This window comes from Vulpes lagopus, chromosome 20 (assembly GCF_018345385.1).
Source record: "Vulpes lagopus strain Blue_001 chromosome 20, ASM1834538v1, whole genome shotgun sequence".
NCBI classification, from domain to species: domain Eukaryota; kingdom Metazoa; phylum Chordata; class Mammalia; order Carnivora; family Canidae; genus Vulpes; species Vulpes lagopus.
The window spans coordinates 1678261-1695764 of NC_054843.1; the positions used below are offsets into that span (position 1 = coordinate 1678261).

The 17504-nt window shown below is 60.0% G+C and overlaps 1 protein-coding gene across 7 annotated transcripts in view; it reads right to left on the reverse strand.

The window, feature by feature from the left end:
* The window catches only part of TRPM2 (transient receptor potential cation channel subfamily M member 2), a 47224-nt gene that overhangs the window by 12456 nt on the left and 17264 nt on the right, over positions 1-17504 (reverse strand). For 5 of the 7 annotated variants that reach the window (XM_041735215.1, XM_041735213.1, XM_041735214.1 and 2 more), the window contains 13 exons: positions 16775-16975; positions 15753-15855; positions 13026-13147; positions 12543-12893; positions 9935-10072; positions 8796-8925; positions 8515-8660; positions 8095-8207; positions 7129-7342; positions 6645-6763; positions 6116-6248; positions 5527-5698; positions 732-915 (listed from right to left, as the gene is read on the reverse strand). In XM_041735215.1, coding sequence (XP_041591149.1) covers positions 732-915; positions 5527-5698; positions 6116-6248; positions 6645-6763; positions 7129-7342; positions 8095-8207; positions 8515-8660; positions 8796-8925; positions 9935-10072; positions 12543-12893; positions 13026-13147; positions 15753-15855; positions 16775-16975 — 2126 coding nt within the window. Of the gene's footprint in view, positions 1-731; positions 916-5526; positions 5699-6115; positions 6249-6644; positions 6764-7128; positions 7343-7861; positions 7973-8094; positions 8208-8514; positions 8661-8795; positions 8926-9934; positions 10073-12542; positions 12894-13025; positions 13148-15752; positions 15856-16774; positions 16976-17504 lie in introns of those variants that run through there. The other 2 variants (XM_041735216.1, XM_041735220.1) reach the window with 2 other exon arrangements.

Sequence of the window (17504 nt, forward strand, 5' to 3'; positions counted from 1 at the left end):
GTAGAGTTTATCTGAATTTGACACGTAGAAGGGACAGTGTCTTCACGGGCTGACGAAGTTCATCGGTGCACACCTGTCCTCCAGCAGATGGGCCTCAGCTGCCTGCCCAGTGCCAGACGGAGAGAGACCCCCGGGGGCGGGAGAGAAAGACGGCTGCCCAGACCAGGGACACAAGGGTCCTGGCCGGGGTCGCGGTCCCACCGCTGACCCCTACTCTGCTCCTGCTTGGGCTATACGCGGAGGACGGATATAGGTCTTCCCACATGGGAAGAGCAGCGTTTTAAAGAAGCTAGCAGCTGGCACGCGCTCCTCTGCATCTCGAGATGACCCCAGCCAAGTCCCTTTGCCTCACGAAGCCCAGGTCCTTTATTTGCAAAATGAAAGGTCTGCATAGAAAGCTTTCACCCCCTGGATCTTTTTTGTTTCCATGAACAATCTGTATAATGTAATATTTTCTCCAACAGGACAGAAGCTGAGCGAACCTCGGGTATTTCCTGAGAGCCCTGGGCGGGAGTCCAGGCTGCACCCCTGTGCGTGGCTGTGCCCCAGGCCCCCCGGAGGCTCAGTTCCCTGTGAACCGCCAGCCCATGGGCGGCCTCTGCACATCCATGCCCAGGACAGGCGCAGCAGGGACCAAGGACGGAGGCCATGCACTGGGTTGAGCAAGGTGCTTCAGAACCCCTAACTCACTCAGGCCACACAGACTGGGCCCCCATCCGGGCAGCACTCACTTGAACATGGCAATGAGGAGGTTCAGCAGCAGGATGTTGGTGAAGAGCAAGTAGAGGCAGAGCAGGATGACCGTCAGCCACTCGGGGAAGGCAGGCTCGTGCCGGATGGCGTCACTCTCGGGGCACTTGGGCTTGTAGGGATCTGTGCCGTTGGGGCTGCACTGGTCCAGGCTGAAGTTCACACCTGGGGGCAAGGGGTGCACAGGGAACAAAGAAAGCCACACACAGTCGCAAGAGCCCTTTAGACAATGAGCATCCCCAGGGCCTGGACGCCCCCACACGGGGTGACCCCAGCTATCAGCTCAGACCCAGAGAAGGCAGCTGTCTACACCTGAGCATCCTCCATGGGCAGGAGGTGTGTTGGCCAAGGGAAGAGGGACGGCCCAGGGGCCAGACCTGCACTCCAGCCTGGAGCATGCACCAGTCCCAGCACCCAGCCGACCCCTCAGGGCACTTCCTGGGCCCCGGGCAGGAGCCAGCACAGGACGGGTGATTCAGGCCCCAACCACGGGGAGCCCAGTGCCGTGGGAGGGAAGTGGAACGGAGAAAGTTAACAACTACCACAGTGAGAAGGGAGGCAGTGGGAGGGAACCCTGCAGCGCAGGCAACGTGCTGACCACACAGCAGGGCGTACAGACCAAAGTGTGGTCCCACATGCGTCGAAAAGGGAAGGGCACAGAGGATAATAAAACATAAATATATGTCCAGCTTGTACATCAAATAGCTCCCAAGGAGACACACCGAGAGGCAGGCGTTAACGGCCGTTAACGCTGGGAAGTGGGTTTATGGACAACATTGTCCAACTCACCTCGGATTTGACATCGTTTCCAACGGTGAGCGCGCCCACCGCCCTGCGCCCGTTTTGCCAACCACCCGCCCCCCGCAAGCCTACACTGGGAAGGAGAAGAAAGAGCTCAAGTCAGTAACACAACCTTCCACTTCGGTCAGCCAAAGAAAGGAAAGCAAACCGAACCCAAAGGAAGCAGAAGGAAGGAAAGGAGAAAGATCAAATGCAAATAAATTAAAGAGAGGTGATTAAAAAAAAAAAAAAAAAACAAAGAAAATCAATAAAACCAAAATCTGGTTTTCGGAAAAGATTAAGAAGATTACAACCCTTCACCTGGACTGATCAAGGGGGAGAAAGTTTCAAGTTGCTCGAGTGATAAACAAGGGAGAGAACATTACCACCAACCCTACAAAAATAAAAGGAACTGTAAGGAAATACTACAGAACGGGGTGCGAATGAAGCAGATGGCTTAGTGCGATGGGCAAGCTCCCAGAAAGACACAAAACAGGGGATCCCTGGGTGGCGCAGCGGTTTGGCGCCTGCCTTTGGCCCAGGGCGCGATCCTGGAGACCCGGGATCGAATCCCACATCGGGCTTCCGGTGCATGGAGCCTGCTTCTCCCTCTGCCTGTGTCTCTGCCTCTCTCTCTCTCTCTCTCTCTCTCTCTCTCTCTGTGACTATCATAAATTTTAAAAAAAATTAAAAAAAAAAAAAGACACAAAACACCGAAAGTGAGTGAAGAAGAAATACAAACAGACCTCTCACAGGCAAAGAGATCAAAGCTAGAACTTAGAACTTCAGGCAAAGAAGAGTCCAGGCCCAGATGGCTTCGCTCGTGAACTCTACTAAACGTCTGAAGAATTAAAGCCAATCCTTCCCAAACTTTTCCAAAATATGAAGGAAAAGGGAATCTTGCACACGTTCTATGTGGCCGGAATCGCCCTGATACCAAAACCAGACAAAAACAAAACTACAGGTCAATGCCCTTTATGAACATAGATGCAAAAACCCTCCCCAAAATGCCGGCAAATCGAATCCAGCCACACATAGAAAGAATTACACGCCACGACCTGGTGGGGTGTATCCCAGGAATGCACAGCTGGTTTTACACCTGGACGTCAGTGAACAGAACACACCGTATTAATTGCATAAGGAACAAAAATCATGTGAGTGTTTCAACAGAGGCAGGAAACGCATTTGACAAAATCGTGTACATTTTCATTATAAAAGCACTCAAGACACTAGGGACAGAGGTGCTTCTTCACCCTGCGAGGGACATTTACCAAAAACCCGCAGTGAACATCGTGCTTAATAGTAAAAGACTGAAAAGCTCCCCCTCTCAGATCAGGGGCAACATACAGACGTTTGTTTTGAACACTTCCATTCAATGTCGCACTAGCAGTAGTTTTCTTTTTTTTTTTAAGATTTTATTTATTTATTTTTCCTGCAGGGAGCCCGATGCGGAACTCAATCCCAGCACCCCAGGATCACGCCCTGAGCCGAAGGCCAACACTCAACCACTGAGCCACCCAGGCGTCCCTGCGCCAGCAGTTCTAGCCAAGATAATGAAGCAAGAAAAAGAAATAAAAGGCATCGGATGGGAAAGGGACAAGGAAAAGCATCTCTATTTGCAGAGGACATGATCTTGTTAATAGTAAATCCCGAGGAATCCACTGAAAACCTATGAGAGCTATAAAGAAGCTCAGCAAGCTTTCAGGATAGAAGATCGACAGGCAAATGTAGTGCATGTTTATACACTAGCAATAAACAACCCAAAAATGAATTGAATAAGATAATTCTATTTACAATAACGTGAAAAATAGTAAAAATCTTATGAACTCAAAAGCAGCATAACGTATACACTGAAAATTACAAAATATTGCTGAAAGAAATTAAAGATCTAAATAAGCGGAAAGGCATCCCATGCTCCCAGCCAACATCCCAGATGGCTTTTGGAGAAAGTGAGAAGCTGATTCAAAAACTGATGTGGACCCAAGGGATCCAGAAGCCAAAGCAATCTTGGAAAAGTACAGAGTTGAAGGACCCACAACACGTCCTGACTGTGAAACTTTCTGTGAAGTGACACTCACCAGGGCCGTGTGGTGCCGGCACAAGAACACAGATCAACAGATCAGAACGGAGGCTCCATAGATAAGCCCTTTCATTAATAATGGTCAGTTGACTTTTCACAAGGGGGTCAAGACAATTCAATGGGGAGGAATCATCTTTTTAACACATGGTGCTCCAACAACTGGAAATTTGTGTGCAAAAGAATGGCCCTTGCCTCCCGCTGTATAAAAAAATTAGTTTACGTAGCCGGAAGTGCGAAAGTAAGAACAAAAGCTGTTACTTTTAAAATAACAACACAGACCTAAGTCTTCACGGCCTTGGGTTCTGAGACACCAACGCCAAAAGCGTAAATGATAGAAGTGATTGATAAGGTGGACTTAATCAAAATTAAAAACTTTCGTGCTTCAAAGGACACGATCAAGAAAGTGACGAGATGAGCCGCAGAATATATTGGTAAATCACATATAGGAGAGGGTCTGGTGTCCATATGTAAAGAATTCTTGTAAGTCAATAAGAAAGAAAAATAACCCCCTTGAGAAATGGGGTCTACTCCAAAGAGAGGAGTAGATGCTTCTAAAGAGAAGACGTACAAATGACTCAGGGAGCACATGAAGAGAGGCTCCACATCACTCGCCATCAGGGAAATGTGAATCAAAGCCACAAAGAGATGCACTTCACACCTGCTGGGATGGCTAGAAGCAAAGACAATGACAAGCCAGAGAGAACTTGGCAAGTGGGGCCCTTACATACGTTGCTGGCAGGGACGTAAAATGCAGGGCAGCTGTCATAGAAAATAGTTCGTGAGATTCCTAACCCTGGGAAATGAACAAGGGGTAGTGGAAGGGGAGGAGGGCGGGGGGATGGGGTAACTGGGTGACGGGCACTGAGGGGGGCACTTGATGGGATGAGCACTGGGTGTCATACTATACGTTGGCAAATCGAACTCCAATAAAAAAATATACCAAAAAACATGTAGTCTTAAACAGGTTGAGGTCTTAAAAAAAAAAAAACCCAAAACAGAAAAAAAAAGAAAATAGTTTGTCCATTTCTCAAAAAGTTAAACACAGACTTGGTATACACCCCAGCAGGTACATATTTCACCCCCAGGTACATATCCGAGACAGAAGAAAACATACGCCCACACAAAAACATATTTAAAAACTTATAAATAACTGTTCATGGTGATGTCATTCATAATAGCCAAAAGGTAGAAGCAACTCATGTTCACCGACCTACAAACGCAGATACAAAATGCGTTGTAGCCACATAAGGGAATATTATTTAGTGATAAAAGGGAATAAAAATGGATGCAGGCTACAATATGGATGAGCCTCGGGGACATCACACTAAGAAAAAGCAAGACGCAAAGACTGCATATCACGTTATCCCATTTATACGAAACGTCCAGCAAAGGCAAATTGTACGAATGGAAAGTCGCTGACGGTTGGGGTCGGGGGGATGGGGAGTGACTGCTAATGGGGGCCTTTAGTGGGTGATGCAAATGTTCTAAAATTAAATCCCACAAGTGGGCTAAAAACCGCTAAAGCACACATGTTATGCAGGGGAGCTTCATGGTACGTGAATTATACCCCAATGAAGCTGTTGAAAAGAAAAAACTCAGTATACAAAAAGGATTGTCCAAAAAAAAAAAAAAAAAAAGGATTGTCCCCATCCAGAGGAGGCTGGGGGGACAGGGTGGCATGTAGTGGGGGGGGGTCAGCTGCTGCCCCAGAGCCCCAGGCCACACCCTTGGCCTGCCTTGGATCTCAGCTCAGGCTCCCCGCACCCCGCTGATGCCAACCCCCCTGAACCAAGCATCACACACACCTGTCTCTGCCGCACGGCACCTGGGGGGCTGCCACCCCCACCCCCTGCCCCCCATCCTCTGTGAGCTTCGCAGGTGCCCCTGCTGGGGCTGTCAGGACCCCCCCGTCCTACCGTCAATGTAAGCTGGCATCTGCCCGAAGATAGTGAGGTACGACTGGTAGATGACCCCACGGAAGATCCAGTCCACTCGGCTCTCGTTGTGGATGAGGATGGCCTGCTTGGCCACCCCGAAGGACACCACCCACACAGCCAGCAGGAAGAGGAAAAAGAAGACGTCCTTCATCTGCACAGACAGGGGGGCACCAGCTGCAGCCGCCCGCACCCACATGCCCCCCCTGCCCCCCCCAACACCCCTGGGCTGTGCGCTCCAGCATGCAGGGAGCTGCCGCCGACACCCAGGGCAGGGACGCTGGGCCCACAGTCCCGGGCCTGCCCCATATCCTAACGGGGTATGCATAAGAGGGACTGGATGTGACTGTGGCCCACGGGGCGGGGGAGTGACAGGAGCCGCAGCAGGGACGAGGGAGGAGCTGTGGGGGTCAGGGGAGGCCGCCCGGAAGAGGTGACCTACAGGCAAAGACCTGAGACTGGCGAGCCGGGGGTGGGGGCCCCAGGGAAGCAGGACACGGGAACCCAGAGGTGTGCTCGAGGCCTGGAGCACCTCACCTGCAACCGGCATGAGGACCCCTCGTCCCCTTACCATCCGCTTCACGATGATTATCTTGGGCCCCAGCGTCTTACTGACGGTAAAGATGTGCATCAGCCGGAGGCAGAACATGATGAAGTCCAGAGACAGGATGACGCGCCCGGGGTACAGCAGCCCCGGTATGAGCCTGGCCCGGGGCGGGATCAAGGGGCTCTCAGCTCGCCGCGCCCGGAGCCTGTCCCAGCTGCCCGCCCGCCCCCCGCCCCCGAGTGCGCCTGTGGCTCCGGAGGCCTCTGGACCCCAAGCACTAAGCGTGGGGTGTGGGGTCAGGGGCCAGCGCTTCTGAGGTCTTCAGAAAAGCCCGGAAGCCCAGCCTTGGGCAGGGTAGGCAGGCCACGCCGGCCCCTCGGGAAGCCACGGCAGGGACGCCCGTGGCGTGATGGGCAGTGGGGTGGCCCACGGCCGCAGAGGGGGGCGGGGGGCCGCAGGGCCGGCCGGGGAGCTCCGCACCTGCCCCTGTGCCCCCCAACAGTCCCAGGCCTGACGGTCAGGCTCGGGGGGCCGTGCCACGGGGGCCGCGCACCTGCAGCTCAGGCCGGCTGCGAAGAGCACGATGGCGCCGATATCCAGCTTGTTCCAGAAGTCGCTGAAGTACAGGAGCGCCACCTTCATCAGGCCGAAGTCGTCGGGGTCGTAGAGGAGCTGCGAGGAGACAGGGCTGGGGCCGTCTGCGCTGTCGCAGCCCCAGCCGTCCACACGCTCCCTCCCCAGAGCAAGTGGGGGGGGGTCGGGAGGTGAGGCGCGAGGGTCCATCCCCGGGCCTGGAGCTACAGGGGGGAGCTCCCCGGCGCCTGAGCCCGCCCCTGCCCCGCCACAGCCCTGCCCTACCTGCAGGCACATGCTGTCGGGGCGTCCCCCGTCTCTGACCCACCAGCCAGCTCTCCGGGCCCCCGGCTCGCCTGCTTCTGTGGCAGCCCCGACCCCGTGGACGAGCCGGCTGCAGGTCCCAGGGGCCGGTCACGCGGGTCGGGGACGCGGGGAAGGGGCGAGGGGGCCGGTGGGCGCACCTGCCGCAGCTCCTCGCACACCAGCGAGAAGAGCCAGAAGTAGATGAGGTACTCGCACCAGGAGGGCGTGGGCTGGAAGTCCACCATGAGCACGTAGGCGAAGAGGCACAGGAAGGCGAAGTAGGACAGGATGTTGAGGTGGAAGATGACCACGGGCGCGTTGAAGAAGGCGCGGACCCGCAGCAGCCCCCTCGTGGCCTGCAGCCTCCTCTCCCTGCAGGCAGACGCCGGACGGCGGGATGGAGCGGCGGGGACTGAGAGCCCGAGGGACCTCTGCCTCCCCCGGGGACTGGGGCCCTGTGCTCGTGTCACATGGCAGAGACACAAGCCCCAGACACAGCCTGCATCCGTGCAGCCCGCTGACCCTGCCCACGCGGCCACGCACACAGCGCCACCAGACGGCTCCACCGAAGGGGGGACCCTGAGAGCCCTGGGCTCTGGTTTCACTAGGACTGAAACGAATGCTTGGCTAAATGGGTGCTCAGGGCAGGACAGGTGTCTGGGCAGGGTGAGTGCTCGCGGCAGGGCAGGTGTCAGGGCAGCGAGTGTGCTCAGGGCAGGGAGGGTGCTCAGGGCAAGGCAGGTGTCAGCGCAGGGTGGGTGCTTGGGGCAGGGTGGGTGCTCAGGGTAGGGCAGGTGTCACGGCAGCGAGGGTGCTCAGGGCAGAGAGGGTGCTCAGGGCAGGGAGGGTGCTCAGGGCAGGGTGGTTGCTCGGGGCAGGGCGGGTGCTCACTGTAAGGTGGGTGATGATGCAGGCCAGGTGCTTCCCCCACGGTGGGTGCTTGGACACAGCAGGTGCTCAGCACACAGTGGGTGCCCGGCATGGGGGCACCCTCCCTCTCCTCCTGCCCACCTTCTATACCCTGCTGGCAGCCAGTGACACCCATGAGGACAGTGACCCCCCGAGGCACACTGGGGACGGCAGCCCAGGCCCCGCCCCTGAGCAGCGCCCAGCAGCGCTGGCACCTGAAGGTGACGAGGCCGGTATAGAGCAGCGGGAAGGCCACCATACACAGGATCACCCGCCACAGCCCGTTGTCCACGCACAGCTGGCCCCACCACACCTTCGTTAGAAAGGCCTGTGGGCAACGGGGAGCTTCAGCCCGGAGGTGCCCCGGGCCGCGCCCCTGGGGTGAGCCTGCATCCCCCGAGCAAGGGGCCCACCCGGGCACAGCGCAGACTAGGCCCCACCATCTGCGGGCTGAGGGACAGGCTCCGGGGCGGGGGGCAGGAGGACTGTGGGCTCCCAGACAGGACCACCAGCAGGGTCCCCAGGTCCCCGAGGGCCCGCAGCACGGGGACCCACGTGCCCCCAGGTGGGCGGAGGCCGCGTCTGCACCGCAGCCCCCCACCGCGCTTCTGGCAAGTGAGCCCGCAGAGGGTCACCTGGATGCCTCCGTGCGACATGAACTTCATGTCTTCGGCCTCCAGGGCCAGCTGCAGGCAGGTGGTCCGCCCCCAGGCCTCTGACACCCGGGTGAGCAGCTTCTGAGCTCTCTCCTCATCCTTCCGGTAGCACTCGGTGAACACCCCTGGCGGAAGGAAGGTCCCCGTCACAGCAGCAGGGTCCCAGTCAGACCCGGGGCAGCGTCATGGCGCGGCTCGTCCCCTGGGCAGGAGGCTGGGGACGAGGGCCCTGGGGGCACAGGGGAGCCGCGCCCGCTCACCGATGGCTCTGTGCTCACACTCGTCGGCGAGCGCCAGCATCTCCTCCAAGCTGTCCGTGTCCTCCTCCTCCTTGGCCAGCTCCTTCAGGATCTTGCTGCAGGCCACGGCCGCCACGATGCAGTCCTGGCTCTGGGCACAGGGGAGCCACGGTGAGGACAGGGACAGTCCAGCCAGGAGCCCCGACACACGCCGGGGCGATGAGAACAGGGGCCTCACAACAGCAGGGGCTGCCAGGTCCATATAAACCGTTTGGGTTGCCCCAAATCAGGAGGGGAGCCTGAGCTGGCCAGTGGGCTGCTGCCCCCCCACCCCCCCCGGAGCACAGACCGGACACAGGCCACCTGCACGGCCCTGCCAGCACGAGGCCCAGCACTGCCTGGGCATCTGGTCAACCCCAGGCGTGGGGCTAAGGGGCAGAAATAGGACCAGGTCCACGCAAACCCCCCTCAGGCTCGGGTTCCCCGCCGCTGGGGCCCTGCAAGTCCCAGGTTCCAGGGATGCTGGGGAAAACTACTCGTTCACTTCCCTTTAGGAAGAGAATCTGCCGGAAGTAGAGGAGCCTCACGTGTGGGGGCCTTGGGCCTGGCACACCCTCCGTCGTGACCATGAGCCTGCCCATAGCCCAGTGGCGAGGGCGCTGAGGGCTCAGGGTCCCGGACAGCCTAGTAGGGGTCTCGGGGCAGGGCACATCTGGGGCCTGGTCCCCATGTCAGCCACAGACAGTCTCTGTCGAGACACCAACGGTCAGTGGACAGACAGGCAGGCCTTCTAGGGATGGCACCTCCTACAGAGTCTCTACTGACCAGGTAGGCCACAGCTCAGGTGCCAACCCCCCGGAACCCACCCGCGCGGGCCGAGGACGGGGGCTCCACCAGCTGTGCGGGCGTGCCGAGCCTCAGCCCTGGACAGAGCTGCAGGACCCTGTGCACCTGCTGAAAATTTTCTTGCCTGAGCCAAGCTCTCTGGGCCCCTGGGGCCCCTCCTGGGGTCACAGAGGCCCACGGTGCCCCTGCAAGGCCACGGGCTCTTCTCTTCCACCTGCTGTTGGCACTGGGCTTCCTGGCCACACTCCCTCCCTGGCTGGAGCCCGTCGCTGGCCCACACGCAGCCATGCGTGCTGAGAGACGGATCCAGTTACCTGCGCCCAGATGATTTCTGCTAGCTCCCGACGGTTCTGGACGATGGCCCAAATGAGAAGATCACGGACCGGGTCCATGGTGAAGGCCACATGGCCTGGCGAACGCTTGTAGAGAGACCGGAGACTCACTCCCTGCATCTGGTGAGCAGTGGACATTCAGAACCTCTCCTAGGTCCTCACTATAGCCTCAGTATCCCCGGGTGGGCCTGGTGGGGGTGCATGCCCAGAGCCCAGCTCCACACCTTCCCAGAACCACTGTCCCCGGGTGGGGTGGGGGGGGGTGGTGAGCCCTGCGGCCTGCAATTTCAACAACACCCTGGACCAATTTCATGCACGCTGGAGTTTTAAAACCATCACTCTGGAGACACAAAGAGACGTTCAGAAAGTGGGGTGCCCCGCTAACACCTTCACCAACGATTGCAGCCTCTCGTCTACACCCCAGGCACCCTGAGTTTCCTTAGTCTCGTCTGATGGCATCAAAGCCTTTTTCTATGAGGCCAACTTCTAGCACAGAGTCCACTATAGATTCATGGCTGTGAGCTCCTCAAGGGAATCCTCACGGTGTCTCCTGCAGAGGAGGCCACCGAGAAAGCCCGAACACACAAGGATGACACGTGAGCAAGAGGACACCTCGCCCCCAGACACCCTCGATTTACACAGTGACCTGGGAGGCCAGCTTCCTGGCTGATCAATAAGTGAACACGTATTCAGACAGGCCGGAAACAATCTCCAGAAGTGAGAACGCATGTCCCACACCACACACAAAATTCCACTTTCTACGACCTTAGAAATTTCCTGAAGGCTTGTCTTTATATTAAAAAGATTCATTGAGGGGACGCCTGGGTGGCTCAGTGGTTGAGCACCTGCCTTCAGTCCAAGGCGTGGTCCTGGAGACCCGGGATCGAGTCCCGTGTCGGGCTCCCTGCATGGAGCCTGCTTCTCCCTCTGCCTGTGTCTCTGCCTCTCCCTCTGGGTCTCTCATGAATAAATAAATAATCTTTTAAAATATTAAAATTAAATTAAAAAATAAAAAGATTAGTTGATAAACTCAGTAAACTACAGACGTGGTTAATGGTAAGCTTCCACTTTGGATCTGTTTAAAGGTTTATCTTAAACGCACTAGGACCGAGAAGAGCAGAATTGTGAATATATAAAACCAAGCCACAACCACGTCTTTCTCAGGGGTCATCGTAGCTCACCTGGGACAATGGATGAATTTGAAAACCTCAAGGAAGTGGACAATTTTCTACCAGAAAAAGAAAACAAACAAACCCAAATTTCATCATGGAACACAAAGAAAACCTAAATCCAGAGATTGTCAGAAAAGAAACTGAGAGTGTTCTCAGAGCTACCACCCAAAAAAGGCACTGAGCCCCGATGGACACACAGGAGAGCCCACCGGGCTCGTAAGGACAGTGAGTTTCAGACGCGTGAACTTTTCCCGGGCAAAGAACTGAGGCAGGTTTCCAGTGGTTTTCACAAGAATAACATAAAGCTGCTGCCGGAACCTGACAAAGACAGCCCCCAAGACACAACCACGACTAAAAGTGCTGAAAATAGAATTCTGCAACCTGGTTATCAAAGAGCCATTAGTAAATATTAAATTATGTTAAATTATATGAATTTGCAGATCGATCATATTAAAAACAAACAAAAACAAAAAGTGCTGAAAATATGGGCCACGAAACCCAGCACTGCACTACCCACGTGTCGCCCGGCCATCAGTTGAGATCAAAACAGGAATAGAAGTGTTTCGCCATCAGGAAGTCCGTTAAAACGACTCAGCAAATTCATAGGTTAAATAAGAAGAGAACACCTCAAATTCTCAAAACTCAGCACCTGGGCTTCGTTTGTAAGAGCTTCAAGAACTGGGAGGTGGATAGTCGCTGACATAAATGCAGGGCTGGCCTCGCACCTCGGGATTCCCATCGAGTACGGACAGAGGCTCGAAAAATGACGTCACCCCGGCTGCAGTGCACGTGCTGGGCACCCGCACAGGGATGTGGTGGGGCCCCGCTGACCTGACCGCGTGGACTCGGGGGTACGAGGCACGAGGGAGGGCATTTTCCTCATATGTGAGCTCTTGCACCATATGAAATTTTTAGAAAGGGAGAACCACGGGCTGGATCGCGTCCTCTAAATTTGTATGTCGGAGCCCCACCTCCTACGCTGACTGTATTTGGAGACGGCGCATCTAAGGAGGTGATTAAGGTCCTGATCTGAACGGACCAGGCTCCCCGTACAAGGGACGGACACTGTGGCTCTCGGCATCTCTCTGCGTGCACACCCAACAGGCCATGCGTGGACACGGCAAGGAGGCGGCCGTGCTCAAGCCAGGAGAGAGAGGCCCTGCTGGAAACCAGCCCCGCGGACGCCCCCCCACCCCCCGGGACCGTGGCCGCCAGACTGCCGGAGCCCCACCGTCTGTGGTTCGAAGCCGCCCGGCCTACAGTATTTCGTGAGGGCGGCCCCAGCAGACACGATAGGGAGCATATTTCTTTTTTCCAATAAATATAAAAGATAATTTCTTTAAAAAAAAAAGAGGTGGGGGGAGCACGAAGGACCACGCAGGCCCAGGGGGGCTGGGACCACAACCACCAGCACGCACGTTGAGCTTGATGTTGGGCATGGGGAGCAGGAGCCGCGGGCGCTCGCCGGTCCGGGGCCGCGGGTACAGCGGCTGCGTGAAGTCCCCCAGGAGCTCCCGGAGCACCTGGGCCACGTGGTGCATCTGCACGCGGGGGGCGGGCCTGCAGGCCGGCCGCTCGGGCTCCTCGGCCAGCACCTTCTGAAGCTTGCTGTGGAACAGGCAGGAGGGGTCCAGGTGCTGGTACAGGTGGAGCAGGGTGTCCCAGGTGACGAACTCCTTCAGCCGCACCCCGTTCTCCAGGAAGAGCTTCACGAACTCGGGCTTGTTGGAGATGAGGGCTGCCATCATCACGGGGTGCAGCTCTGAGGGCTGAGAGACAGCACCGTGGGGGCGCACGCCTCACGCGGCCCGACGCCTCCGCCTTGGGAAGGGCAGAGGCTGCCCCGGGGGGCTCCCCACCAGGATCGAGGACTCGATCCCCTCGCTCCCGCCAAGCCCTACCTTCCACTGCCGCTCGTCGGAGAAGATCTCGCTCCGCGCGATGTCCACGCGGTTCCAGGCCACCGCTAACTTCAGCTGGTGGTCCCAGTTCTCGTGGCCAAAGTAGTCATGGCTCCGAGAGGCTGCAGGGAACAGCACTCACGTCGGGGGGCTGCGGTCCGGGCCCCAGAGGCGCTGCCCTGCCATCGGCTGCAGTCAGGCGGGAGGCGCCTGTCACCAACCCTGGGCTCTCGGTGACCCCGACCCAGGAGCGTGCCCAGCCCCCGCCCCCTGCCCCCCCCACGGACACACGGTCCCTCGCGGTGCGTGTGCCAGGGGACCTCCGGGGTTGGGGCATCGCTCTGGCCCGCCCGCTGGTCAAGCCCCACGGCCCCTAAGCTTCAGGGAGACACAGTCTCTGACCGGCAGGTGCTTCTGCACGAACACTCGAGACTCACACCCGCCCACGCCGTCAACTCCCTTTCCCGCCTTGAGTGCAAAGCCGCGGGCTGGCCCGGGCTCTCACGACGGGCGTCCTGCCAACAGGTTCTGCGCTCTCGCTGCCTTTACAGCTGGAAGCTCGGGCTGTTATTGGGGGGAGGGAAGAAGGAACGGGGACCCCTTCCTGACAGCACGCACAAAGGCCGCCGACGGCGCACTGTGGGCACCTGAGCATAAAGGTCTGAGCCCGCGGCCGGCAGCGGGGCAGGGCGGTGCGAGCTTGCCGCACGGCAGCCGGGCTCTCTTACGGAGCTGACCCGCCGTGTGCCATGGAGCACCAGGAACTCCAGTCCTACATGTGGCCCCAAGAGAGACGAGAAGCCCCAGGAGAATAAGAGCAGCCTGAGTCACGACCACCCCACGCTGGGGGCGGCCTGCGCGTGCAGTGCCAGGCAGGCGGGAAGCCCAGCGGCGGTGGCGGGATCGCGGGGCGGGGGACACTGCCGGTGGGAAGGAGCAGAGCTCTGAGACGTGCAGCAACGGGCCCGGGCCTCCCAGCTGTTGCACGGAGCCCGGGAAGTGAGGTGCAGAAGCGCTCAGAGCCTGGCCCATGACGGCCAGGTAAAGCCGTCTATAAGGGCAGAAGGTGCATAGACGCTTGCCCGGGGCGGGGGCGGGGGCAGCCAGAGGCACAGGGAGCCTTGTGGGGCGGGGGGCTGGTCGCTCTCTGGAGTGGACGCACCTGCTAAGGGGCCCGTCGCAGGGACCCAGGATGGGGACGTTACCCCTACGTCAGCCGTCCCTCACTACAGGTGGTTTTTAAAAGGGGCAAAACCTCGCTGCAAAACCATGTCCACGCGTTTGTGTTTTCCCATAAAGTCACACGATGAAGAGACAGCCCTTCCCCCCGAGCACCACTGCCTTTCTCCCCAGCAACCGGTTAGAACCCGCTGCTCTGCGCGGGCTCCAGAGATGGGCTGGGGCCTGTCCCCGGGCTGGCGTGTCCACGCGGGGCTGCTCAGCACGGGGCCGGAGCCAGGCCCCAGCAAGGCGGCCTCCCTCCTGGGGCGTGGGGCTCCACAGTGCACAACCCTAAGGTCGCTGCCTGGGCTCTGGCTGCCGTCTACACCTGCGTCACCACCACCACCAGCAAGAAGTGAGGACTTTCAACACCCAACACCATCGGGCTCCATCACCATCCCCGCTGGGCACCCCCCTGCCCGCTCGGTGCCCCCCCCCGCCCGCTCGGCGCCCGCCCCAGGAGAAGCCAGGATCCGTGGCGTTGCTTCGCCCCCTCCTGACACCCTGAGAGCACACGGAGACAGACGTGGGGGTCCGTCCTGGCCATGGGCAGGGCCATCCCTCCATCCCTCTCCAGCACGGGGCACAGACGGCCACGCTCAGCCCCCTGCCCCTGTCACTGCCTTCCAGGGGATCGCACCAGACACGGGCAGCCCACTGTCCCTCTTCACCGAAGGCAAGGAAGGGACAGACGCCCTCCCGCCCCGTCTCTGAACAGGAGCGTCAGGCTCCGTGAAGGAGACCGCCGAACCCTATGGTCACGCGGATGTGCACGCCGGCCCCTCCCCCCACCCCCGGGTCCTTGCTGGTGGGCAAGTCGGGGACGAGGGCGGCTCCGATGCTATCGAACCGGCTCTTCCCGGTCCCCTGTGGCCCCCGACAGCCGTCCTCACGTGCAGCCCCTGGGCCTGGTTTTAACCGTCTCGCTGGTTCTCGGAGGTTTTGTCAGGAGAAGGCAGGGAGCAAAGCCCAGGTCTGAGCGTCTCCTGCGAGCGCTTCCTGCCGGGCCGCCCCGTGTGCCTCGAGGGTGAGGAGCGCCCGGCGGCGAGAACCCAGGCTTCCTGGCATCAAGGACACCCACATCCCTGTGGGCACCAGCGGGAAGACGGGGCACCTGCCGTCCCCAGGGGCGCGGGGCAGAGGGCAGACCAAGCGGTTGGCCCAGGCCCAGCCACTGCAGAGCTTTAGTGTCCGGGAGGGTCCCTGCGGCGTGGGGGCCAGCGGGGTGCAGGCCCGGCAGGACGCACGGAGGTCAGGGCTGCCCTTCCGAGCCCGGAACCGGCACGCGCGGCCGTGATGACCGCAGGGCCACCTCACGCGGCTGCACTTGGGTTCCAGCAAGAAGGGAAGGTGCAGAGGAGCCCAAACCGCCAGCACCGCCGCGGTGCCCCAGCCCAGCACGGTCCACTGCCTGACCGAGACCTCCGTGTCCGGCCCCTGCAAGCCCAGGGTCCTGGGGACCCTCACTGCGCGGCTCCCTCTCGCCCCGGGCGGCCCGGCCCTCACCTTTCAGCAAGGCCTGCAGGATGGCCACGTCCACGTCCTGCTGCCCATCCTTGCCTTCGCGGAACACGGTCAGCAGCTGCCGCCTCCGCACGATGTCTTGGATCTGCGACAAACACCGCCCGCTGAGGTCTGGGGGACAAGCAGGGCCCCGCCTCCTCGAAGGGCACCTGCAGAACCACAGACCCCTGGACACGCAGCCAGAGCCCAGGCGCAAGTCCTGCCTGCCTGCCGGCCGCGGCCACCACCTCGCCTCCCCACGGCCCGGGCCGTGAAGAGGGAGACGCCGCAAGGGCGGGTATGCAACGTTCAGTGGCTCGGAGACCACAGGAAGCGCCCCGGGGATCACTGTGTCCCCATAGAGCCCCCAAGAACTGCGCCCGCCTGCCCCCTTTCCAGTGAGCGCTGCTGCCCCCGCAGAGCCCGAACCCGTAGCAGGTGCCGACGTCCGCAACCGCCCTCCACTGGGTCAGCCAGGGACCCCCACGCCCATGACCCCCCCACCCCATGCCCCCCACCCCATTCCCCCTGTGCCCCTCACCCCCAGGCCCCCCACCCTATGCACCCCCGAGACCCTCCACCCCATGACCCCCCATGCCCCCATCCCGTGACCTCCACCCCATGACCCCCCTGTGACCCCCCACTCTGTGCCCCCTGTGGCCCCCCACCCCATGACCCCCCATGCCCCTCACCCCCAGGGCCCCCCAACTCATGACCACCATGGTTCCCCACCCTGTGACACTCTCCACTCCATGCCCCCTACCCCAGGCCCCTCCACCTCATGCCCCCTACCCCGGGCCCCACCCCATGCCCCTCACCCCCCAGGGTCCCCCACCCCGTGCCCCCCATGGCCCCCCACCCTGTGATACCCCCCGCCCCATGCCCCCTACCCCGGGCCCCCCCACCTCATGACCCCCACAGACCGTGACCCTCCCCGGGTCCCCCCAGGCCCCACCACCCCATGACCCCACAGACTGTGCCCCCCACCCCATGGCCCCGACCCCCGGGCCCGTGTGCTCACTCACCTTTTTGGTCCACTCGACGACACTGCTCTCGGGGAGGGTCTCGAACATCTCGTGGAAGAACACGCTGAGCGCCTGCTGGATCCTGGCGATGGTGATCTCGCCCGTGGGCAGGCCGGCCACCTGGGCGATGACGTCCGCCACGCGGCCCGAGCCCTCCACGACCACACAGGGGGTGCCGTTGGTGATGGCGTTGTAGATGGTCTGCAAGAAAGGGTGCCCGTGAGCCCCGCGCCCACCCGCCCCGACGCCCCCCCGCACCGGGCACTTCGCGGCGGCGCTGGCTCAGGGCCTCGGGGCCCCCGAGAAATGTACAGAAAACATGGAGCTTGGTGGGGCAAGGGGGGCTCACCCTGACGGTGGGGGGCGCGCACCTGACTGGCCAGCTCCCTCCAGCCTATGGCACAGGTGGACCGTGACCCCCGCATCCCTGAAGCCCTGCACCCCTGCGGCCCAGGAGCATCTGCAGGAGCCAGTGCTGCCCATCCCGGGGGGACAGGACCACCAGGGCACAGCCCCAGACACCTGGCGATGTCACCTTCAGGGAGGGACTCGGGACCCCCCAGGTTGAGGAGGCAGGTGTTGGTGCCATCTGCAGGGCCCCGTGCAGAGTGCTCCATGTGTGTGGGGGCAGGTGCCCTCCCATCCGTCCCCCAGTGGCCCTCCCATCCATCCCCAGGTTCCCTCCCATCCATCCCCCCCCGGGTCCCCTCCCATCTGTCCCTCAAGGGCT